This window comes from Mustela putorius, unplaced genomic scaffold (assembly GCF_011764305.1).
Source record: "Mustela putorius furo isolate JIRA1106 unplaced genomic scaffold, ASM1176430v1.1 tig00003909_pilon_pilon_pilon, whole genome shotgun sequence".
NCBI classification, from domain to species: domain Eukaryota; kingdom Metazoa; phylum Chordata; class Mammalia; order Carnivora; family Mustelidae; genus Mustela; species Mustela putorius.
Genome location: NW_025422057.1, coordinates 30416065 through 30441307, shown reverse-complemented (window position 1 = coordinate 30441307; position 25243 = coordinate 30416065). Strand labels below are relative to the sequence as shown.

At 50.9% G+C, this 25243-nt stretch overlaps 1 protein-coding gene across 1 annotated transcript in view; it reads right to left on the bottom strand.

Annotated features, from left to right (window-relative positions):
* The window catches only part of RRP12 (ribosomal RNA processing 12 homolog), a 29609-nt gene extending 9626 nt beyond the window's left edge, over positions 1–19983 (bottom strand). The window contains exons 1-24 of the mRNA XM_004749573.3: positions 19744–19983; positions 18972–19201; positions 15916–15999; positions 14383–14459; positions 13840–13945; positions 13517–13633; positions 12278–12416; positions 12038–12165; positions 11045–11143; positions 10322–10413; positions 7957–8068; positions 7631–7728; positions 6302–6416; positions 4715–4857; positions 4381–4502; positions 3431–3495; positions 3175–3337; positions 2580–2734; positions 2267–2334; positions 1614–1707; positions 899–1057; positions 683–763; positions 355–460; positions 36–143 (exon numbers count right to left, since the gene is read on the bottom strand). Coding sequence (XP_004749630.1) covers positions 36–143; positions 355–460; positions 683–763; positions 899–1057; positions 1614–1707; positions 2267–2334; positions 2580–2734; positions 3175–3337; positions 3431–3495; positions 4381–4502; positions 4715–4857; positions 6302–6416; positions 7631–7728; positions 7957–8068; positions 10322–10413; positions 11045–11143; positions 12038–12165; positions 12278–12416; positions 13517–13633; positions 13840–13945; positions 14383–14459; positions 15916–15999; positions 18972–19201; positions 19744–19882 — 2800 coding nt within the window. The 5' untranslated portion in view covers positions 19883–19983. The remainder of the gene's footprint in view (positions 1–35; positions 144–354; positions 461–682; positions 764–898; positions 1058–1613; positions 1708–2266; positions 2335–2579; positions 2735–3174; positions 3338–3430; positions 3496–4380; positions 4503–4714; positions 4858–6301; positions 6417–7630; positions 7729–7956; positions 8069–10321; positions 10414–11044; positions 11144–12037; positions 12166–12277; positions 12417–13516; positions 13634–13839; positions 13946–14382; positions 14460–15915; positions 16000–18971; positions 19202–19743) is intronic.
* Positions 19984–25243: the final 5260 nt, after the last annotated feature.

Here is a 25243-nt window from a genome sequence, read left to right as displayed (position 1 = left end):
AGGGCTCCCCAGGCTTTCAAGGAAGCAGCATTCACCTTTAAACTCAAACAGGAGGTGGGTCAGGGCCAGGATGCTGCAGCTGACCATGGTCACAGCGCCCACGAGGCCAGGGTAGATCAGGACGAGGTAGCGCTGCAGGGCTTCTGGGAGGGCAAGACAAGGGCAGTCACACAAAGGCAGAGCCACTCCACACGCTGCACCTTGGGCCCCCCAGGGAATGGGACTCCACCCAGAAGAGGAGCAGCCTGCCTGCTCCAGAGCCAGGTGGCTCTTCCCACCTTTTGTCTTTAGCTAGTGGTTTGGAGGGGTACCTCCCCAAGACTTGCGAGCGGAGCATGTACCCCAGCCCCTCACCTTCTTGGTTTGGGCCAAACCGAAGGAAAGCATGGCCCATCTCCAGCAGCAGGGCAAAAGCGTTCTTCCGAGCTCCCACCGACACCTCCTTGGTGCACAAGATCACCTGCCCAGACAATCCCTTAAACATAAGCTCCGGAGCTGCTAGCGAAGGGACCAGGTGGTGGCCTGAGGCAGAAGGGGGCAGCAGGGGTGCCGACACTCCCAAGCAGAGAACTGAGGCATCCCTCACCTCCGTATTGCTCTCCCCCAATCCTGACAGGTCGTCAGAAGCCACACTCCAAGGAGCCCCTCAGAACACACGTACACCCCCGCCCGCACCCCTCACCTCCGGGACGAGGGCAGTGATGAACTCCTCGTGTTCAGCAGACAGCTTCTTCACGATATGTATGAGGCACTTCAAACGGGGCTGCAGGGAAGGGCGAGGAGAGTTAGGACGTCTCAATGCCACCTATGCCCCTCAAGTCCCCTGTCTCTAGGATGCTTCTCCCCCAGTGTCGCCCCTCCTCCCGTGGGCAGAGCATGGGTGCCTCGGAAGCCTCACCCTCTTGGCAGGTGAGGAGGTGCCCCGCAGCGAGTCCAGCAGGGTCGCCTTCAGGTCGTCCAGGTGGCTCTGCACGAAGCGGGCCCCAGGGCCCTGGGAACTGGCGCACACCTCCTCCAGCACCCGGTAGGCCTTCTTCTGTACTCCGTGGGCCTTGCTCTGGGCAGGGACATGGTGGTCAGGGATAGGTGAGGGAGGGGACTCTGGGGTCCCCCATCCATCCATCCACCCCCACCTGCACTGTTCAAGGACAGTCACAGTACAGCCACCATTAACTGTGACCAGCACTGGGGGGATTCGGGACCGCGGCCTGCCTCTGGAGGGCTGGCAGAACAGGGGAGGCTAACTCTATGCCAGGCAGGGGGGGATGCTACAGGGGGAGAAGGCCCGCCAGCCTCCACTCCACTCACAAGTCTCACCGTGATGCTCATCCAGCAGCAGGACCCTGCAGTGCCTCGCCTGCACTGAGGCCTGTGTGCCTGCTCCCCTTTCTCGCTGGAGCACTCCGCTCTCCCCCTCTTTGCCTAACTCTTTGGCATCACAAAGGAGCTCTGTTACTCCCGTTAAAACAACTCTCCAGAAGTTAGGTGGCCCTGCCCTGGCCTTCTGTGCCCGCCCAAATGGTTGTCCAGATAAGAAGACAGGTCCCAGCTTTCCAAGGAGGCCCCTCTTCCCCCAGGGGTGGTCCTGTGGGAGTCCAGCCCACATGGCTCACCTCCAGGTAGGGCCGGATGGTGGAGTACAGCTTGCCGATGGCAGCTTCATCCGCATGGGGAGCCAAGGCCACAACCAGATCCAACACAGACAATCTGCTCAGGGCAGAAGACCAAGGACGGGCTTAGGGTGGGCTGGAGAAGGGCACAGACTATCAGTGCCTTTTATCTACTGGGTACAGAAGTGGGAGAAGTCAGGGTGAGGAGGACCAGGGGCCCCAGAGGAGCCTGGAAACAACAATCACAGCTCGCAGCCAGTTTAGCCATAAGAAACCAGCTGTGGTTCCAAGGTCTTCATGTGCATTTAAGCCTTCAGTCCTCACAACAACCCTGGTGCAGGTCTATTATCAAGCCCATCTTCACAGATAAGGACAAAGAGCACACAGAGCAGGTAAGTAACCTGTCCAAGGTCACAGAGCTTGTCATTAGTGGAGCTGGGATTTGAACCTGGGCCGTGTATCGCCAGGGTCCGCATCCTTCCCCAACAGGCTGTAATGCTTCTCTGAGAAGGAGAAGCCAATCAGGCTTCATCATTGAGCTGGGACATTCAGTATCTCAAAACCTTCCCAAATAAAAGCAGAGAGAAGCCACAGGGCTTCTGCTCGACACAAGCTCTAGCCACCTGGGCTGTCCCAGCTCAAGTGGAGCATTTTACCTGGTGAAGTCAGAGCTAGCAGAGTCCAGCACCTTCTCGCTGGCCTTTTCCAGGAAGCTGTTCACTAACTGGCAGCCGCAAAGGGATGAAAAAGAGGGGGTTGTTGAAGAGAGAAACACAGAGAACTGCACCCCTCCCCACACCTCACCCCACACAGCCTCAACCCAGGTGTCGCTGGTATCCAGTGCCCTGTCCCTCAGGTGGTAGAGCCCAGGCAAACCCTGGTAGGTGGGCCCTTTCTCACACACCCAACCCAACAGTCACCCAGTCACCCACCTGACTGTTCCTCCCTCCCCTCCACCAGCATGCTCACCTGAGGGTCTGTAATGGTCAGGTAAGTTTTGACCGTTTCCAGCACAGCCCGGCGGGGGGCTGGGGTGTCCCCGGCTGCAACAGGTTGCCCGTATAGGTTGAAGAGGATTGGCAGAAAGTTCTTGGCAAAACGGCTCACCTCCACACGGTCAGCCTCTGGCAGGAGGACCAGAGTTTGTGTAAGAGGGGCAGGAGTCAGCCCCGCCTCACAGGCTGTTAGGGCTGCAGCCCAGAGGCAACCTTTTGGAGGACTCATGACAGGACCTGGAGCCCACAGATTTGGGGCTTCTCTGGGACAAGAGGTACCCCCATACCCTACACTCCTCCGTGGCTCTGTCCTATGGGTCACCCAAGAGCCGGACACATGATAAAGCCCTTACACCGACTGGATAACACCCAGCAGCTGTCAGCACAGTGGGAGTAAAGAGGAAAGGGGCAGCTTTCAGTGTCCTATTAACTCCTTGGGTTTCTAGCAAAAGCCCCGGGTCCTTGCAAAGGCTCAGCTATGGCTCTGGCAGTGAGGCACAGCAGGCCAGGAGACCCGGGCCACTGCCACTGCTCCCCTCCCCACCCCGAGCCTTAGGGCCCATACATACCCGCCTCACAGCCCTTGGTGACGAGGGTGCGCAGGGCTTGGCACACAGTGACCCTCAGGTCTGGGCGCTCACTGATGGCCGTGCCCAGTGTCCGCGCCAGCCCTTTGAAGGAGGCGGCCACGTCCGTGGGCTTCGTGCAGAACCCAGGCAGGAGGGTCCAGATCTGGGGGGTTGGGAGGGATGGTCAAGGACAGTGACGTCCCGCCACTCAGGCCCCCGCACCATCCAACTCATGTCCCCCCAGCTGATCCCTTACCTGCCACTGGAGCGTATCGTAGATCTTGGACTCCACTGTCCTGCCCGCCTGGGCCAGATCCGTTGCTGCGTGTGACACAAGGAGAGAGTGGGACCCTGGGCACCCTTCATGCCAGGAGCCTCATTTTTACCAAACCAAAAGCCCAGTAATGAGAACAGGAATGTGGGTGATTCCTCTCTCCCCACAGACTGAAACATGATACTTGCTCATTCAAAAAAAATTTAAAAGATCTACATAAAACAGGCAGTGGGTGTCTCCTCATCATCTTATCCTTCCAGGGATAGCTACGACCTCTACTGACTCCTTCACGTTTCTTTAAAAATATAAACAGTCCTGTACGATGCACATACTGTTCCGAAACCTGGTTTTACTTGACGGTAAGGTTTCTCAGTGGGAGGCTGTCTGCTGGGCACATCCGTGACGGCTGCACTTCCCGCTCACACGGCAGCTTTCACCCAGAGTCTACTGAGGAGCAGACCCGGAGGAGCTGCATCAACTGCCCACAGTCACCCTGCTGCGGTGCGGCTCTGCTGAGATCTGAATCTGACCTGCTCAACTCACTATCTCCTAAATATGCCTGTTCCCATGTGAGGTCTTCCTCTCTTCACAAAGACCACACCGTGGCCCACGGTGGGACTTATCGTAACTAAGTTCACCAGAACCCCCCTGAGGAACGTGGAGGTCGTGTCAGATTTTTATGAGGAACGGCTCTGCATATATACAAACTGGTGTGTTCTTGTTTAATTACCTCAGTAGGACAGGAGGCCACTGTTGGCCTGCCACAGGGCAGGGTCCTGTGAGGGGAGCTGCCTGGCTGTGCCTCTAAGGGAGGAGGAGGGCCCTCAAGCACTGGCTGGCCACCTGCCTGGCAGAGGGACGCTGCCCAGTGTCCTAGGAGCCCTTCCTGACCCCTTCCAGCCAAGGCTCCAGGACTAAGGTGGGGCCCATACCTTTGTTCTTCAGGGTGGTAGCCAGGGGTAAGAAATAGGTGGTGAAGAAACCGAGCCGTGTTTCCCGGACGTGGTCCCGGATGACAGGCAGCAGCCAGCTCCGTGGGAAATCCAGAGTCTCCCTGGGAGGAGGCAGGGAAGGCCCAGTGAGGGCAGCAGACCCAGCAGCCACGGCCCACCAAGCCGAGGAGCTTGAACCCTGCTGTGGCCTTTCCCGCTGACCCCCACGTGACACACAGAGACCTCACCCCAAAAAAGTGAACATCCTACTGAAGGAGAACAAGCAGCCGACTGCCCTGGGGCTCGTAAGGAAGCCAGCCAGAACCACACTTACTCAGAGCCGTCAATTTCCAAAGGCACCGCCTCTAAAACCACCTCGGGTCCCATGCTGGCCACCGCTGCCCCCACAGCCTGATCCAGAGCCGCCGTGTGAGGGAAGTGCGGGGAGAGACGCAGGTCACACAGGGACTGGAGGCACTGGAGCAAAAAGACATGAGAGGATACACCAAGGCCTGCTCACAGAGCAGGAGCCCACGGCTGAGTCAGGGCCAAATTCTCAAAGAGGATGAGAGGGGCACCTGGGTGGCTCAGTGGGTTAAAGCCTCTGCCTTCGGCTCAGTCATGATCTCAGGGTCCTGGGATCGAGCCCCCCATCGGGCTCTCTGCTCAGCAGGGAGTCTACTTCCCTTCCTCTCTCTCTCTGCCTGCCTCTCTGCCTACTTATGATCTCTGTCAAATAAATTAACAAAATCTTTGAAAAAAAAAAAAAAAAAAAGAAGAGGATGAGAGCTCAGGAACACGGGCCCATGTTAAGCTCTAGGTCAGAGATCACAAACCAATAACCACATTTAAGCTGTTTAAGAGTCTCACCTCTCCCCAATGCCCCAAGAATTTAAAAGATTCTGTATTTATTAGTAACACGTAAAAATCAGAGTTCACATACAAACATACATTTCCGGTTTGTCTTGAAAAAATGGGAAACACTGGCCAAGGGAAAAGACACACCCACGTGTGACAATTAGCAAATTACCAGATCCTGAGGAGTGGATGTCCCTCAAGACAAGGCTGTGACCTCTGGCCCACCACAGCCCCACAGAAGCCACCAGGGCCTTGCCTGTAGGGAGCCAAGTTCATCAATCTAACCTATTAGGGACCAGGCTTCTTGAGGAAGTCCTTGCTGTCCCAGAGTGGCTCCTTTCTTCCAACCAGCAATGGTGAGAGTCAGTGAAAGCTCCAAGAGGCCAGGAGCTGATAAGCGGTCTGGGGCCTGCCTCCCTAGCTGGGGAGGATCCCAGACCCCCCCACTTTTTTAAAGATTTTTTATTTATATATTTGACAGAGAGAGAGAGAGAGAGAGGAAACACAAGCAGGGGGAGTGGAAAAGGGAGAAGCAGGCTTCCTGCTGAGCAGGGAGCCTGATGCAGGGCTTGATCCCAGGACCCTGGGATCATGACCCAAGCCAAAGGCTGACGCTTAACAACCGAGCCACCCAGGCGCCCCAAGGGATCCCTGATTCTTATATAGTTTACTCTGGGCTGCAGTAATCTGTCTGGGACCTAAGGCTGCTTAAAACACCATAATCCCTTATTATAGGAAGTTCAGAGAATTAAAAACAGAAGATAGGAGTAGGGGTGAGGGAGAGTCACGATGGTTCCCTGTTCAAAGCCATCAACCTCAGCCAGGACTAGCGAGCAGTTACTGGCCAAGGGGCCAAGGGAGGTCCCATCCCTCTTTTTGTTTCTCACGTGTTGGCTCAGACACTTTCCTGGAGACACTGTGCTGGGCACCTGCTGTGAGTGCCATCAGGGATATAACAGGGGGTAAAGTGCACAAGTAGCAGACACATGACCACTCTAGGAGCCCACAGTCCGACAGCCCAATCACCACCTCCTGCCTTGGCCCTGGCAGCTCCCCAGCTCACCTTCTTCATCACAGGATGGGCCTGCCTCCCGCAGGCCTGGAAGAAGACACACAGCAGCTGTAACACGGAGCTCCAAGCTGCGTGGAATTTGTATGTCAGGCCTTCCTCCACGGCCCTGCCAGGGGAACAGTCAGAGTCAAGTTCCTGCTCACCTGGGCCTCAATCAGGAAGTCAATGGCTGGCCCATGAGCTTCAGACCACCAGCTGGCCAGTAAGCGTGGAGCCCCGGGAAAGGCCAAGGGGGAGAACTAGCAATTACAATGCAGCCCCTGTGCTGAGTTTCATCTGAAATCCTACTGCCTAAAGAAAACTCTGAGGTATGTGGTTTCTTCCACCTTCAGATTGGGAAACTGAGGCTCAGAGAGAGGAAATAACCTGCCAGGGTCACTCTGCCAGTGGCCACCCTGGGCCTCCAAAGCCCATGCTGTCCCTGTCTCATGCTCTCCTGGTCCGACCCAGAATGGGCTGCCACGGTAGAGCAGGTGGTCTGGGTCGAGGGGAGAGTGGCACGAGGCTGGCTCTGCCTCCCAGCCTCCTGCACATCCGAGGCAAGAACGGCCAACAGGGATCAGAGTCGGGAAACAGGAGAGCTGGAGGTGCGGGTGGCTCTGAGTTATCCTGAAACTCCATCACAGATGCATCCAGAGGCAACAGGCCCGTTTCTTCACAAGGAGCAGGACCCAAAGCACCACAGCCTGGAGGTGAGCACACAGACCCGGGGCAGACACCAGGGATCCTCACTCCTTCCCCAGGGCCCTTCCAATGTCTACAGTGCTTGGAGGCCCCTCACCAGCTGCAGAAAGGACGAGATGGTCAGTGGCCACGTCTGGGAATGGCTCCTCTTGCAGGCGTGGAGGGCAGCACAGCACGTGAACAAGAGTGGGCTCTGCTGTCAGGCGGCCCCCTCCTAGTTGGGTGACCTCAGCCTGTCTGTCTGTAAAGTGGGGGCCAGTACATATCTCCTAGAACCACGAAAACCACTAGTGGCTTTTATTCGCTGAGTGCTTAGCTGCGTGCCAGATACAGTTCTGAGAACTTTACACATACACACACATTGAACCCTCACATCTGTCAGTAACCTTCGAATGATGAGGACCCTGAGGTATTTAGACGTGGAGGACACGGGGGAACTTGCCCCAAATGACCAGCTCAGAATCCATACTCATGAGCACATGATGGCACCTGGAACGTGGCCAGTGCTCCATCAGCATCAGCTGTTCTGGCACTGCGCACGTGCCCCCAGTAAGTGACAAGTGGAACACCTGTCACTACAAGGAACTTTCTAGAAGGTACACCTATTCCTTCCTAACACAGATGCTGTGTTCTCACCTGAACATCTTGAAGACATGCTGGGCAGGGCCAGAGGCTGAAGAGGTCACGGAGCCAATGCTGGCCATGTGGGGAGCGACACATTCCTTCAGGATCTCCTGCAAAAAGAAGCCCCAGCTGTCTGGGCCTAAAGCAGCCTCCCAGCACCACTCAGCCCTCCTAGCAAAAGTGATCGCTTTTGGACACTTCCAGGAAGCCGATCCCCACCCCAAGAACTTCCTCCCCAGATCCAGCTGGAGGTCTAGGGCAAGTTCCAGGAGAGACAGGGCAGCCAGTAGAACCCCCTGTACTCTCTGCTTCCCCCGCTAAAGCAGGGGCTGGGGTACCTGAAGGCTCTGAGTGGCAGCTGTCACCACCTGTGAGTGTGGGGAGAGAAGGCAAGTGGTCGCGGTTCCAAAAAAGCGAGGGAGGTGGCCCAGCCCCAGGTCCCGCTGCAGTCTGTGAAGACAAAAGGCTTCTGTGGGGTCTGGTCCTGGGCCTCAGGGACCCACATGGCCCAGGTCCAATGACAGTCACTGATTTGGAAGGTTGTACAGGGCCCTTCTAGTGGGCAATTTTAAAAAGTACTGTTATTCAAGTTAATAGCCACATGTGGTAAAAAAATTCAAGTAGGTCTTCAAAATATAAAATAAAGAGTATACTTTCTTTATCACACTTTTCTCCCAGACTGACCTTCAGATGAACTTTCCAGAGGAAAATCAAGGTTAAGTTTCTCAAATACTCTTCCAGAAGGTCTTACACATGTACAAACATAGGAAGTAACGTATGCTAACATTTACTTAACAATTTTCATTCTCCAAGCACTGTTATAACATACATTCATTCACTTAAACCTTTCAACAAGGTTTGCAACAAGATTAAGTCCTATGACTTAAAAATTCATTGTAAGTGGGGAACGTGAGGCACGAAAAGTCAAGTTACTTGCCCAAGGTCACGTCACGAGTAGGAGGCAGGAGTCAGGATCATACCCTGACAGTTTCGCTCCAGAGTATGCTGTGAGTCTTCTCAATACATTTTGGGATCTTTCCGGGTGAGCATGTACCTCTCTACTTCAGCAACTTTTTTTTTTTTTTAAGATCTTGTTTATTTATTTTACAGAGATCACAAGTAGGCAGAGAGGCAGGCAGAGAGAGAGGAGGAAGCAGGCTCCACACAGAGCAGAGAGCCCAATGTGGGGCTCGATCCCAGGACCCTTTAAGCTTTAACCCACTGAGCCACCCTGGCGCCCTACTTCAGTAACTTCTAATGGCTACAGAGTATCTCACAGTATACTGACCAGTCCTCTCCTTGGATACATTTGTGTATGGTTGTGTTTGGCTTCTAGGTTTTTCTGCTGTTAACTACAGCATTACAACAAACAGCTTGAGGTGTATGTTGTGGCACAATTGTGGAAGGCTTGCAATCTCAGGACTAATCCTGAGAAGCAGAGGGGACACCTGGGCGGCTCTGTCAGTTGAGTGTCTGATCTCAGCTCAGGCCATGGTCTCAGGGTCCCAGGATGGAATCTCGAGTCCAGCTCTGCCCTCAGCAAGGAGTCTGCTTCTCCCTCTCCCTCTGGTCCTCCCCACTTCGCTCTCTCTCAAAGAAAAAAAATCTTAAAAAAAAAAAAAAATTCTGAGAAGTGGAGAATAAGGCTATTTTGCCATTTTTTGGCATCTCCAGATAAAAGCTGGATGGTGTGGATAGAGATGTGGGCTGGAGACCTGTCTTTGCTCCTTTGCGGCGGCATGACCAGCTATCTCGCACTGCTTCTGTTTCTGGCTCAAGAAAAAGGCTAGCAGGGGCGCCTGAGTGGCTCAGTGGGTTAAAGCCTCTGCCTTCGGCTCAGGTCATGATCTCGGGATCCTAGGATCGAGCTTCGTGTTGGGCTCTCTGCTCAGCGGGGAGCCTGCTTCCTTTCCTCTGTCTCTACCTGCCTCTCTGCCTACTTGTGATCTCTCTCTGTCAAATAAATAAATAAAATCTTAAAAAAGAAAAGAAAAGAAAAGGCTAGCACGTTCCTCCTGGGTGGCTGTGATGAGTGAGGTGGACAATGAGGGAAAGCACTCAGCGGGGGGCCTGAGAGAGCAGGCCGATGGGAGCCCTTCAGCACAGGGGAGAGATGACACAGCATGGTGGGGCCCCAGGGTCCTCAGAGATCCTCACTCCAGGCGAAACCCAAGTTGCCAACTGATACACTTATTCTTCTCAGCCTTATTCTGGAAAAGCAAAATTATCAGGTGGCTACTATGAAGTGGCCAAGCTCACACATGCGTGTTCTGACAGACACAGAGCAGACACTGGGTGTGAAGAACTGCGAACCCCAGAAGAGGGGACTGTTAACGCAGGTGGGGGGAGGGGTGAAGCCACAGAAAATGCACGAGGTAGTCTGAGAAGGAAACCAACCGCAGAGGATTCAGTCAGGGGATGACAAGACTGAGGATGGAACTGGGGCCCCACCTCTGGGGCGGTGTGCTTATTAGCCCACCCTGCTGCTCCTTAGAGCTCACTGGTAACTGTTCTGGCAGGACAGTACCAGCCCCGCAGGCCACACCATCCTGCCCTGCACCTCAGAACCAGAGCTGGTCTACAGCACACCTGACAAGGAAACACTGCCCTCCCTCTCCAGCTTCCGGCTTCTGTCCCTCCCATCTGCACTGCAGAGCAGGTAGCCTGGCTGGAGGCCTTCGGACACCCCTCCACCAAACCTACCTGACCAGGTTGATGTGGGCTTTCTCCATGACCTTAAGCCAGGCCAGCAGGGGTTGTAAGTCATTCTCGCTGGGAACATAATCATATAAGGCCTAGAGGTGGGACAGGGAATAAGCAGGGCGCTGAGTGAGTGTGTCTGCTGTGGCCTAATGACAATGACCCTTCCCAGCATGTTCTAATGACAGGCCTGCACAGGTGGCCCCGGAGCTCCCAGGCCCCTTGGTTTTTCCAAGTCCTGTATTTCCCTATTCCATGAAACCCTCCCAGTTCTGCTCTTATGGGGTCAGTGTTTCTAGAATAGTAAATAGTAAAACCTGGGTCACACAACACTTTGGATCTCACAAAAGCCACAGAGACTCTCTCAGGAGAAATGTACACAGGCATACATATGCACACTTTGCAAACAAGAAGGGGATGTTTATGCTCCCTTCCCCAAATCCATCCAGGGATCCCTAAATTTGAGAGCCTCTGCTCAAGATATGGGTTACGACATGTGACCATGCTGAAATTGTTTATTAAGTTAAGTAAGAGTCGAAATCCCCATGTCCTGTGGACACTGATGTGGCTTTGGTGGCCAGTCTCCTAGCTGCCTGCTTCCTCTTTGCTTGACTACTGGCCTCCTCCGCTGAGCTTGAATCAGCCCACTCAAGCTCACTCTGTAGACAAGTAACAGGCCCCCCTCACCCCTCTACCACCACCACACCCCTCCATATCAGGCCTCACCGTGATGATCTGGGCGTTGAGCTCCGCTGACAGGGTGCCCAGGCTGGGCTTGGCAAGGAAGAGGCTGTGGAAGGCCTGCATGGCACAGGCTGTCACCAGCTGGAGAGGACAAATACACTTAGTGGGGGACTGCAAAGCCCATGGCTGCCCTGGGCTCCTCAACCTCCAACTCCAGCCAGTGGGCTGGGAGAGACCCGCGCCACTGACCTCAAGCATGCCCCCCACACCGATACACTCAGAGGACTGACACTTTACGAAGGCTCGGCAGCTACTGAGAAATTTTTAAGAGATTCAAACAAAGATAATAGAGGAACATGACCAAATAGTTTCTAACAGAATGGGTTATAAAAGCAGGCTATATGTGGTGGGCAGGCTATGATTATGGCTATATTTTCACAGGTTTTTATCTATGTTTGTTTATCCAAAAAAAATATCTGAAAGGATATACAGCAAGTTATTCTAAATGGGTTTCTCCTTCTAAACAATGATTGTGTTATTTACATAATAGATGCTTTACGAAGAATGTATCCTCCTATGAGAGGATATATAAAAATTAACAGAATTGTGCTAGCATGACAAAAATGTAGATCGTTTTATGTATTAAATAAATTATTATGTATTAAAGCTACTGTACAAATATGTTAGTAAATAAGCAAAAACTAAAAAAAGAAAACAGATCCATGACTGTGGCTGAAACAGCTCAAGCAGGGAGAGGGCTGCTGCCTTACCAGTCCCGCCTCGGCTCCCTTCCCCTGACCCAATCCCTGAGACCAGCTCCCAAAGGGACCGGGACCCTGAAGATAGCCTGGTCTATCCGACACCAAGAATGGCTGGTGTCCTTGGTCATGGACAAGAGCAGGGTTGGGGTGGGGAGGCCCCAGCTCCTGCTTCTGGCCAGACCGGCAAGTTCTTAGGCATCAGCATTGAGGGCCTAGGGTCTGAAGTTTAGCCCCCTGCCCCAGCACACTCCTCTGGCTCCCCGGCTGAGCTTACCACATGGCTCAAGGTCATGACCCTGAGGAGGGTCTCACTGCAGCTCTTGACCAGGCCTTCTGGGAAGCAGGGCAGCACGTCCTTCAGCAGCGTCAGCATGTGCAGTGTGGTGGTGGCCTCCTTAGAGCCTGGCAGGCGAGGGAGCTGAGCCTCCAGCCCACCCTCTCAGGGTGGCCTTAGCCCACTCCTCCCAGGCTGGCCTCGGCCCCCACCCACCCTGCCGGAGACCCAGTTCCCCACCTCCAGACTTCTCAATCTCCTGGATGCAGAATTTGGCGGTGGAAACGGCAGCAGGATGATGGGCAGGGGCTTTTTCACCGAACATGAACTCACTGCCCTTGAGGACAGAGCACACGCCATGCTGGGCAGCCTTCCGGATCTGTGAGCCAGGGAGAGAGGGGCCAGGCCCAGGTTAGCATACACCCAGCAGCGCGGATGGCACGCCTCCTTCACGACCAACGCTATACCCAGCCCCGCCTGTGTGCAGACTCCTCAGCGGGGCAGTGAGACGAAGCTCGGCTCCGATCCCCGCTCTCCCACTAGCGCCCCAAACGGCCCTGAACAAGCTAACCACTTCATCTCTGAGCTGCAGCGTCCCCATTACTCCAGGGGTTCCATCAGTCACCCCACAATACCAAGTATGACCAAGCCTGGCACTGTTCTCAGGACTGACAGTCTGGCAGTGACCAAAGCTAAAAACTTGCTCTCTCTTTGGCAGGCAGAACACACACACGCATACACTGGGAGGTAAAAGTACTTTGCAGACCATATGGCAAGGGTTGTTACTTTTTACACAGTGGTCAGGCAAGTGTCACTCCAGTGAAGTGACACTGCAGCAGAGACCTGAAGAAAGAGCAGAGCAGCCTCGGGAATACACAGGGAAGGAGGCGTGACCCGACCTGGGAAGCGTGCAGAGCCCCCGAATGACTGCGGACCACTGCTTCTATGCTAGGACGAGGGCCCTGCCCTCAATTTCAGAAGGAAATGCAGTGGCTGGCCACCACTGCTGAGCGCCTGCTCTGAGCCAGGAACTATGAGAGACAATGGAGTTGCCCCATACCCTTGTAGCAAGCTTGGTATTACCGGCCCTACATTCCCGTTAGGAAGCCGAGGCTCAGAGAGCTTAAGTAACTCACCCAAGGTCACACACGAGTGGTGAACCCAGCAGCCAATTGAGGAGTGTGAGACTCCAAAGCCCCATGCTGCCCCTTCCTGCCACTGTAGCTAAACCTGTCACTGACCAGTGAGGCAGCAGGGACTCAGGACGGCCTGACAGTGAATATCCCTTCTGAAGGATGAGGAGCTGCCTCTCACCTTCTAGGATTAAACAAGGACGGCATCAGGGGCAAAAAGTAAAGCCTCAGCACAAGAGCCCAGCCCTCAGGGCAACCTCCCCTACTCCCCCTACTCAGACAGACGAGCCCACTTACTAGAATGGCTGCCCCCCGCCCCCATATTCTGGGGGCCCAGCAGCCTCACCTTGGGCTTTGGGTGCACTGTGAAGCTCAGCAGCCCCTGGTACACTTGCAGGGTCACAGGGTAGCTCCAGGCCTCCAGGTCCTGCTTCCGCAGAAGGGTGGCCAGGCAGGAGAGGACCTTCAAGAGAGATTCGGAGTCTCTCAGCTTCACCTGCTCCAGCCAGCTGGGAGAAGAGCCCAGGTTCTCACCAACTCCAAAAAATCACACGGGGATCCGTCGGAAGCCCACGTGGTGCCTATACCCCTCCTGGGGAGTATCCGAGCTCCAGCCAGATCTGCGGGGCTCTGGAAGATGGCAGAGGGGAACCAGACCCAGAAACTAACCCATCGGAGGGCAGAGGTGGAGCCACTGTTGGTCTGGGCTGCCATGATGTCCATGAAGGCCTTGGAGGTGTCGGAAAACTTCTTAATGAGTACAGGACTGGGCACACTGTGGGGGAAGAAGAGAGATGGCGGAACCCCGAGGGGCGTCCTACAGCAGCAGGAACAAGCTTAGCCCTGGTCTGAAGGCGGGAGCTAGACAGAGGGAGGCAGCACTAGCCCAGTCACTCAGCAAGCGGGCAGGAGTCAGGACAGGAGCCCTCCCTTCTGGACACCACCTCCATGTGCTTTCTGTGGCACCTGAGCTCTGCGCCTCTTGCCTTCTCCACTACCCATTCCATTCTCACGAGATGGGCCCCCACTGCTCTGCTCTCCTCAGTCCTCTCCCTACCTCCCCCACCCGCAAGACCCAGGGCTCACACCCTGTACAACACCCCAAGCTGCCCCGGGAGCCTCACGCTGATAAGGCCATGATGATATCAGGTCAGCTGATACAGTTCCCTTTGCCCCAAGAGACTCTGTGCTCAGACCTAGGACAGGACTCACCGCTTCAGGACAAGGTTCAGCAGGTAAGAAACAGCAGCCAGAGACTCAGGGGACTCCACTGCCTCCACTGTTGTCATCTGAGGGCCAGACCACAGGGGATGAGTGGGGAGTTGTGTAAGCTAGGCAGGTGGGGTGCTAGGGCCACCCTGTGCCCAGCAGGATGGTGATGAACAAGAACACTGGTGTCAGAGGTTCAAATCCTGGCTCTGCCACTGTGTGACTTTGGGCTAGCAATGAACCTTCTGTGATTCAGCTTCCTCACTTGTAAAACAAAGATAAGTTGTTGTAACATTTCACTAAATTCGTATGTGTCAATCCCAACACTGCCTGGCCCATAATAAAAACTATGTATTACTGGCTAACTTATTCATTATACAGAAGGCTTCTTCCATAAAGGGCTGGATCATAAATATTTTAGGGTTTGCAGGCCATAGATGGTCTCAGTTGCATATTCTTTTGAGTGTTTTGAACAATCCTTTAAAAATATAAAAAACATTCTTAGCTCTCAGGCTGTACAAAAACAGGCCTTGGATCAGATTATTCCCATGGGCTGTAGTCTGCCAAACCCTGTTCCAGAGCAGCGGTTCTCAAACTTTTACACCGTAGAATTTCTTGCAGAGTCCCTGAAAGGTTTTGTTTACATAGGTGATATCTACTGATACTTACCACATTAAAAATTAAAACTGAGAAATTTTTAAAATACAAGCATACACGGGGCGCCTGGGTGGCTCAGTGGGTTAAGCCTTTGCCTTCAGCCCAGGTCATGATCTCAGGGTCCTGGGATCCAGCCCCACATCAGGCTCTCTGCTCAGCGGAGAGCCTGCTTCCCCCTCTCTCTGCCTGCTGCTCTGCCTACCCTCTGTCAAATAAATAAAATCTTTAAAAAAATTTAAAATAAAATACAAGCATACATAAGTACAATTAGCTGTTGAAATAACATCAGCAGACATGAGATAACTTCTGGAAAACTCCATAGTACACTCATGAGCGAATGAGAGTAAAAGGGCAAAGGATGTTGTAGTATTATTATAAAAATAATTTTGATAGCCCACGAACCCCAGAAAAGGGTCTCAGGACCAGCCTCCCATCTGCCCCACCCCTGGCCACACTTTCCCAACCATTTTTCTAGAGGATTCCCTGGGCCTAACTCAGCTTCATGGATCAGGGAAGAAAACACAACAGCAACAACCAGAGTGGTGGGTTTTTGTTCTGTAAGGATAGTATAGCAAAATACCACCAGCCTTACGAAGCTACCACCTGAGAATAACTAAAGCACTCTTTTTCTTTCCTTTTTTTAGTAATCTTTACACCCAACATGAGGCTTGAACTCACAGACCCAAGATATCAAGATATCTTGATATCAAGATATCAAGATATCATATGCTCTTCCGACTGGGCCAGCCAGGAGCCCCTGAAGCACTCTCCCCTACCCAGGAATGTCCTGCTCTATCTCCTCATACCAGGGGCATCTTCTCTCTCCGACGGGAATAACCTGCTGTTCTGGACACCCACTCTCAAGTCACACCAACTCACCAGTGCAGCGAAGTACTCAGTCTCTGTCTCCTTCCCACCCTGGGAGCGAATCACCTCAGTGACAGCAGCCAGAACAGCACAGATCTGCACATAAAGGAGAAGGCACCTAGGACATTTATTTTATATTGAATCCCATCCCTGCGCTGCTTCTTTTCCTTACTCCATCACAAATTATTCTCCTGACAAGGCCTAGAGATAGAGAAGATGAACTGCACTCAGAGCCAGGTGTACACACACCATAAGACCGAGCGAGTGGGCAGACACGTTTGCCGAGATTCCACCTCTAAGACCCATCTCTTACAGGAATACCCGCATGAAACTGCAAACATTTAGGTACAAGTGTGTTCACTGCAGCACAAACTGAAACAACACAGCAGCCATCAACAGAGGACTAATGAAGTATTACTATTACTATTTTTCAAGATTTTACTTATTTATTTGAAAGAGAGATAGACAGCACAAGCAGGCAAAGCAGCAGGCAGAGGGAGAAAAGTAGGGTTTCCACTGAGCAGGGAGCTGGATGTAGGGCTCGATCCCAGGACCCTGGAATCATGACCTGGGTCAAAGGCAGACGCTTAACCCACACTTTAACCAAGCCACCCAGGTGCCCCAATAAAGTATTATTACTACATAATAAGTAATGATGGACTCAAATACTACAGGACTATTGAAAATAATGGGAAACAATACCATATTAATTTAGAACTACTGTTCAGTGGGGCAAAATTGCAGAACACTGCATATAAAATATAATCTATAAACATAAATAAAAAAATAGACAAGAGGGCGCCTGGGAGGCTCAGTTGGTTGGGCAACTGCCTTCAGCTCAGGTCACGGTCCTGGAGTCCCGGGATCGAGTCCCACATCAGGCTCCCAGCTCCATGGGGAGTCTGCTTCCCCCTCTGACCTTCTCGCCTCTCATGCTCTTTCTCACTGTCTCTCTCTCAAATAAATAAAATCTTTAAAAAAAAAAAAAAAACAGACAAGAAAGTCTAAAACAATAACGTTCACAAGAGCACATGGAACATGGGTAGTGTGACTGAAGAACTGAATCCTTAATTCGTAAATTTAAAAATGAACACTTGAGGGGCACCTGGGTGGCTGTTTGTTAAACGTCTGCCTTCTACGCAGGTCATGATCCCAGGGTCCTGGGATCAAGCCCTGCCTGGGGAGCCTGCTTCTCCTTCTCCCTCTGCCCCTCCTGCCCTTCTTGTGCACATCAGCACACAGGCTCTCAAATAAACTTTTTTAAAAATCTAGTTATGGGAAAACAAATATATATATCTTTAAGATTTATTTATTTGAGAGAGAGCACTTGCATGTGTGCAAGTGTGGGAAGGGACAGAGGGAAAAGGGAGAGAGAGAGAATCCCAAGCAGAGTCCAACTCGGGGCTTGATCCCACCACCCTGAAATCATGAGCTGAGCTGAAATCAAGAGTTGGATGCTTAACTGACTGAGCCACCCAGGCGCCCTGAAAACAGATATAAAACAGCTTAGATATATGGCTGTAAGTTTTAAGAAAACAGATTTAGAACAACTTGGAAATATGAACCTTTTGCCTTTGTAAATTTTACGACCAAATCAAGTCCTTTCAAAGAAGAGTTAGCATCCAAATAGACATGTAAAGCTAACATACACTCCAGATTCTGAAGACTTAATATGATAAAAATAATACAAATCATCTCATTTTATATCGATTATAGGTTGAAATGCCAATAATTAACTATAGTAAGCTTCTTATTAAGATTAATTTCAGGGGGCACCTGAGTGGCTCAGTGGGTTAAGCCTCTGCCTTCAGCTCAGGTCATAGTCTCAGGCAGGGTCCTGGGACTGAGCCCCAAATCAGGCTCTCTGCTCAGCAGGGAGCCTGCTCCCCCCCCCCTGCCTGCCTCTCTGCCTACTTGTGCTCTCTCTCACCCTGTCAAATAAATAAATAAATAAAATCTTTTAAAAAAAGAAGATCAGGGACGCCTGGGTGGCTCAGTGGGTTAAGCCGCTGCCTTCGGCTCAGGTCATGATCCCAGGGTCCTGGGATCGAGCCCCAAATCTCTGCTGAGCAGAGAGCCTGCTTCCTCCTCTCTCTCTGCCTGCCTCTCTGCCTGCTTGTCATCTCTCTCTGTCAAATAAATAAATAAAATCTTAAAAAAAAAAAGATCAATTTCATTTACTTTTTACTTTTTTAAAATATGGGTACTAAAACTTTACAGTTACCTGTGTGGCTCGCACCACGTTTTAGACAGTGCTGGGCTAGGTAGACGCATGATAAGCCATCAACAATAACTGCCATGAAGAAGTTAAGTTGGGAGAACAACTCTGACGTTTTATTCTACTCCCATCACTTTGGTACCATTCATAATTTTGACATTTTTCATTTAAACAATGAATATAAGTGGCCGGCAGGTGGCTCAGTGGGTCAAAGCCTCTGCCTTTGGCTCGGGTCATGATCCCAGGGTCCTGGGATCGAGACCCGCATCGGGCTCTCTGCTCAGTGGGGAGCCTGCTTCCTCCTCTCTCTCTCTCTGCCTGCCTCTGCCTACTTGTGATCTCTGTCTGTCAAATAAATAAATAAAATCTTTAAAAAAAATATATATATAAGTGGCCGGTTGGCTCAGTTGGTTAGAGCGTGATGCTAAACAATTAATATAAATATGTATAACTTAAAAGTATTAACTAAAAAAATACAAATAAAATCTGGTTCTTGTTAGATAAAACATTTTCTATCTATTGTTACTCAGCATTAATTTACTCAACAAATGTGTCTTGAAAATATTCTATGTAAAAAGTCCTGCGATATGAGAGGTAAGTATTTGGAAAATATTTCTAACCCGAGGGACTTTACACTTGAGTAGGGGAGATGCTGCTAGAAAAAAGCAGAAAGTGGAACCCGCCCTAGGAGAGCTAGTGAGTAGGGAACACAAAAGATAGAAGAGATGACACATCATCCAAAAATACCAGCTGTCTCCCACAGCAGTGAGCCAGCACTGGGAGAAAATAAAAAGAAGCCCGAGTCTGGCTCCTGCTCACCACCCCAAGTCCTCCTGACCCTCCCCTCTACCTCCTTGTGCGCGGCTGAGTTGGACTCCCAGAAGCGCTGCACTTTGCTGAAGGTGACATTTGTGCAGTCCGAGAGACCGCTCATGAAGGTGCCCGAGGACTTCTCCGTGAGAGCGGGCCCCTCCTCCTCTTCCATGGCCGTCTCAGGGGCTTCGCTTTTGCCCACACGCATGGACCCGGACTGCAGCTCATTATGCAACTTCACCGCATCAACAGTCAGGTCGCTTTTTCCTGAAAACCGGAGGCACAGGTGAAGCCCTCACTTCTACCCAAACCTCCTTTTGGCCGGGATCCACCCATACGACAAAAACTAGCAGAGTCCAGGCCCCCAGCTCGAGACGCTGAATTCTGAACATGGCCTGCCTCATCGGCCCACCATACCCCTAGAACTTAGCAAACCCGCCAGGTTAAAGTTTCTGCTTCTGTGTCCCGACGGATTAAGTGCCGGGGGGAGACGGCGCGGGGACTGCACGCAGGGGCTTGGGAAATAAATGCAGGTGAAAACACTTTGGTAAGTCTCCCCCAAAGTTAATTATAGCCAAGTCCCAACTCTGACACCTGTGGTACCCAGGGCTAGTCATTTCCCTACTGCGGACTCCATTTCCCCATCTGTCAAATGCAGAGGGTGGGTCTTTACAGCAGGCTCCACGTGCGACGTTCTAGGAGAAGAAACGTTCAGCGCCTGGGCCCCAGGGCCTCCAGAGAGGCCCCGACCATCAGACCAGATCCGCCAGAACCCCGCCGCCAGCGCGTTGGAGTCTCGACCCCGCTACCTGAGGGCCGGCTGAAGAAGCGGCTGCGGGCGGCCTGGCGGTGGCGGCAGATGGCAGGGTTGCTGTCGCTACTATGGCCTTTCTTCCAGCGTTTCAACTTGGCCGAGACACCGGAGGGCAACTTCCCCGAGCGACCCATGGCGACTATGCCTGGGACAGAGCTTAAAGCTCCGGCTACCAGGGACCGGGAAACACGCGCGGAACCCACGTGGATAAGTAGACGGCTTCACTTCCGCTTTCTCTGGCGTAACTTCCGGATTCGCGTCTGTTTCTATGGCAAAATAGTCAACATCCGGTTTTACATTTCCTCCGTGCTCGGGGTCCCCGAGCGGCGCGGATGAGGCGGATTGCTGAGGAGTCCCACGGACTTATCTCCAGGGCATCGGTTCTTGGCTACAGGAGTGGGCCTTATAAAACTAGAATTACTTTGCAGGTTAAAAAACAACCAAACGTGGGATACCTGGGTGGCTCAGCCGGTTAAACCGCTGCCTTCCGCTCAGGTAATGATCCCAGGGTCTTGGAATCGAGTCCCGCATGGGGCTTCTTGCTCGGCGGAGAGCCTGCTTCTCTCTCCGCCTCTGCCTGCTTGTGCGCTCGCGCTCTCTGTCTGACAAGTAAATAAAATCTTTAAAAAAAAAAAAAAAGCATATTTGTAATTTTTTTAAAGATCTGATTTCGAAAGTAAAGCTTGGAAGCAAGTTTATTTGAAAGAGTCAAAACCTGGGCAAGGCTTTTGCTCCGAAACGAGAAAAAAGCTGCCAGTGATGCTCTAAACCTGCTTAGTTACTTTCATTTAGTAGGGGGGATACCTAATTGCTAAACCGCCCCCACGCCAGTTCCTCTCACTAATGTCTTCTAATCCCACATTAGAATCAGCAATCAATCCTGAATTAATTTCCACTTCCACCTTCCCCAAAGTCGTTTAGATGGAGCCCAAACCTTAAAAAGATTCTTTCCTCCCCTGTCTTGGGGTGCAGTATTCCAAGATTCCTCTAGAATTCCCTCTCCCACTTCAAATCAAAAAACCTGATTTCATCAAACTATGGCTGGATCCTGGTGAGTTGTTTTGCTTTGTTTTTAAGTAGGCTCCCCTACTTAAAACATGGGGCTTGAATTCACAACCCTGAGATTAAGAGTCATATGCTATACCGACTGAGCCAGTCAGTCCCCCTAGTGAGTCTTGGCTGATTAGGCTTTAATGCATTCATTTTACAAACATTTTTTAGCTGCCACTGAACAAGACATTTCAATAAGTCAGACTTCCAAATGAACCAGAAGTGGACAAAACTTCTGTATACTACTTCTTTCACTTGATAAAGTGTGAATTTTTCCCCTTGCTATGGTCTGAATGTGTTTTTTAATATTTATTTATTTCTAGAGAGAGTACAAGTAGGGGGAGTAACAGAGGGAGAGGCAGGCTCCCCACGGAGGAAGGAGCCGAATGCAGGACTTGATCTCAGGACGCTGGGATCATGACCTGAGCCAAAGGCAGATGCTTAACTGACTGAGCCACCCACACATTCCTGTTGTCTGAATGTTATATCCCTGCAAAGTCCCTATGTTGAAATCCTAACTCCCAAAGACGATGGTGTTGGAGGTGGGGCCTTTGATTTAAGTCCTTAGAGTGAAACCATCATGAATGGAATTGGTCTTATAAAAAAGATTCAAGAGAGATCCCTAGTCCCTTCCATCATGTGAAGACCCAGCAAGAAGGAGCTGGCTATGACTCAAAAAATGGGTCCTCACCCAAAGCATGCTGGCACCCTGGTCTTGAACTTCCAGCCTCCATAACTGTGAGAAATAAATTTCTGTTGTTTACAAACTACTAAGCCTATGTTACGTTGGTATAGCACCCTGAACAGACTAAAGACACCCTTTGTTCTTAAATATCCTTTTGCAAAGATGATTCTCATAAACTGTTGCTACTGAGCTTTGGGGAGCTTGGGAAAAACATAGATCTGCCATATAAATTTCATGAAGACAGGAATTTTGTCTTTGTCACTTCCATTCGCAAGATCTGGAGGAGTGCCTGGCAAAGAGTGTAGGAACTCAACAAATTAACTGTTGAATGAATGAATGAATGAGTATATGTGTGTTGTGGAGGAAAGAAGAGGGACTAAAATAGGGGCACAAATTATAAAAATTCAAGGATAAATGTAAATGCCAATAACTTAGCCAAACTGAGATGGTGTTTGTCTCTACAGATAGACACACAAAGCTCAAAACATACATTTCTGAGGGAGTTAAGAAGTATCAAAAAATAAATTTTGGTCCAAGAACCAAGTAGCTATAGATAGGGAATAAAGAGAAGAATGGGATGAAATTCATGCAACAATAGTGTTGGTGCTGGAAGCAGTCACGGGGGTCATCCAGATCACAGGTCACAAGCCAGTCAAGGTCAGTACTGTAGTGGTCTGTAGTAAAAGAAGTACACACTAGTGATGCTGATACTCAGATGCCTTTTCTCTTACAAAGCAACAGTGAGACTAAATGAAAGGTTCCCCCCCCCCAAAAAAATCATTATTTGCCAAAATAAGGAGTTGGCAACCTTCGGTTGGGTCTTCTTTTGTTTTTTAGTTATTTATTTTTTAGACCAAGGAGAAGGGGTAGAGGGAAAGGGAGAGAGAGACTCTTAAGCAGGCTCCACGCCCAGTGCAGAGCCTGACACGGGGCGTGATCTCACAACCCTGAGATACAACCTGGGCCAAAATCAAAAGTTGGACACTTAAATTGAGCCACCCAGAGAGGCCCTAGGTATTCTCCTTTTAAAAACAAGTTTACTGCTGTGTAAAATGAAACATATCTGTAAGCCAATTTTTCATTGGAATATCTGAGCCAACTCTTCACTTTGCCAAGTCCAGAAGTATTAGAAGTCAGTATAGCATTTCCCATGCTGGTAGTAATGACAGTGGGCACCAGTGTGTGGTAATATTCTAAGTTTTTGGCGGAAGGGAGTTTACACGGAATCTTCACTACGGGATAATTCATTAGCTGTGTGCTTATAATTTGTGCGCTTTCTGTATACGTGTTACTCTTCGTTGATTTACTATAAATAGAAAGTGCTCCCGGCATGCAGAGCAGAGAGAGGAGAGAGACTGTTAGTGTGAGAAGGTGTCACTGCAGAGAAGGTAACTCAGTGCTGACTCTGGGCTCTGTACCTGCAGCCACGAGGGTCAACACACCACCTGCCTGCAGAGCCCGCTCCCGGGACACCGGCTGCGGTCTGGGCGGTAAGGCTGAGAGAAGGGAACTGGTGGCCTGAGGAGGAAGAGGAAGTCGAGTCTGGAAACTGTTGTAAGTAACCTGGTGCTCAGAGGTCTAGATGTGGGAACAGTCACTGAGAGAAGACCTAGAAAGTGTTGGTTAGAGTCTGGACTTTACCGCACAACACTGGGCAGGGATTTAACCTCTCTTGAGTGTCCATTTCATATCCCGGAAAGTATTGATAATAATATTGAACCCAAGGGCGCCTGGGTGGCTCAGTGGGTTAAAGCCTCTGCCTTCAACTCAGGTCATGATCCCAGGGTTCTGGGATCAAGCCTCACGCATTGTGCTCTCTGCTCAACAGAGAGCCTGCTTCTCCCTCTCTCTGTCTCTGCCTGCCTCTCTTCCTACTTTTGATCTCTGTCTGTCAAATAAATAAATAAAATATTTTAAAAAAATAATAATAATACTGAACCCACTGGGCTACCCTGAGGATTCAACATGAAAATGTATATGTCAAAATTCGTACATCTCCAAAACCGTTATCTTGCGAAGAGTGTGGTGGTGCACCTCTGCCAGCAGAGGGAGCTCTGCAAACAGCCAATTAAAGCTGAAACCCTGGAGGGAGGCAGCAATGTCGGGTGAGCAGGCTGGGCTTTTGCGAATCAGATGGGAGATGAAGAGGCCCTGGCTAGAGGCAGTCTTCCCAACCTTTTCTTGGGCACAGACACCTGCCTCCAAGCTGAGTCTGCTAAATCAGAACCAGGTACAGCCTCTCAATGAACCACCTGTCTGGGAGTGGGCTGGCCCTCCACCTGGAAACACCCTCCATGCAGAGCCTCCTCCAGAAGCTGGTGTGAGGAGAAGGGACTCGAGGCATCCAGATGGCTTGAGCACACTTTCTCCCACTCTGCACAGCTAGGGTTCACCTTTCTGGTGAAGGGCCGACTTCACTGTCTTTGAATTCCAGCATCGTCTTCTACTAGAGGAATTAGCCTTCTCTATGATAATCCATACAATTTATGGCAAATAAGGACCACTCACATTTGTAGGATGGGTCCTGCAGTTAGACCCTCTGGGGTAGAATCCAAGTGTCTGACCTTCAGCAAGTCACCTTACACTCTAGGTCTCAGTTTTCCTCAGCTATAAAATGGGGATAAGAATGCCTACCCATAGGGTTTATGAGAACTAAATAAGACAATACTTGTAAAGTGCTTAGCACACTGCCTGGCATGTAGTGAGAAGGCAATATATGTGAACTTATTATTATTCAAAAAGCTCTCAGGGTGCCTGGCTGGCTCAGTCAGTAGAGCATGTGACTCTTGATCTTGGAGTTGTGAGTTTAAGCCCTCTGATTACTCAAAAAGAAATAAAATCTTGGGGCACCTGGGTGGCTCAGATCAGGTCTGCCTTCAGCTCAGGTAATGATCACAGGGTCCTGGGATCAAGCCCCGCATCGGGGTCTCTGCTCAGCAGGGAGCCTGCTTCACCCTCCCTCTCTCTGCCTGCCTCCCTGCCTACTTGTGATCTCTCTCTCTGTCAAATAAATAAATAAATCTTTAAAAAAAAATCTTTTTTTAAAAAAAGAAAAAAGAGGGACGCCTGGGTGGCTCAGTTGGTTAAGCAGCTGCCTTCGGCTCAGGTCATGATCCCAGCGTCCTGGGATCGAGTCCCACATCGGGCTCCTTGCTCCGCAGGGAGCCTGCTTCTCCCTCTGACTCTGCCTTCCACTCTGTCTGCCTGTGCTCGCTCTCGCTCGCTCTCTCTCTGACAAATAAATAAATAAAATCTTTAAAAAAAAAAAAAAAAAAAAAAAAAAAAAAAAAAAAAAAAAAAAAAAAAAAAAAAAAGAAAAAAGAAAGGAAAGCTCTTCTCAAGTTCCAAAACCCCTTCTAACCTATTATCTAACTGAGGAGAACAGAACAGTGTCCTCATTTCACAGACGGGGAACTGTGATTCCAAGGGCTTCCATGACATCCCCAAGGTCATTCAGTTGGTCAATGGACAAAAGCCAAGAGATCCCATTCTTACCCTAGGAACTCCCTCTGCAACCACTGCTCTCAATATTGTCTGTGAAGATCACATGCAGGGAACAAAGCTGCTGCACCCAAAGCATTGAGCCCACGGCCAATAGGAAGGCCATTTTCCACCAATGGAGCTGTTGTCTGTTGCGACACTGGGCAGGAGGAAAGGGAAGTTGAGGCTTAGCCTCTTGCCCCACACAAAGAGGAAGCAGATGGCTTGGGTGTTTAACTTAGTGCTCAAGTTCTAAAAGAGGGAGATAGGCTTTGTCACT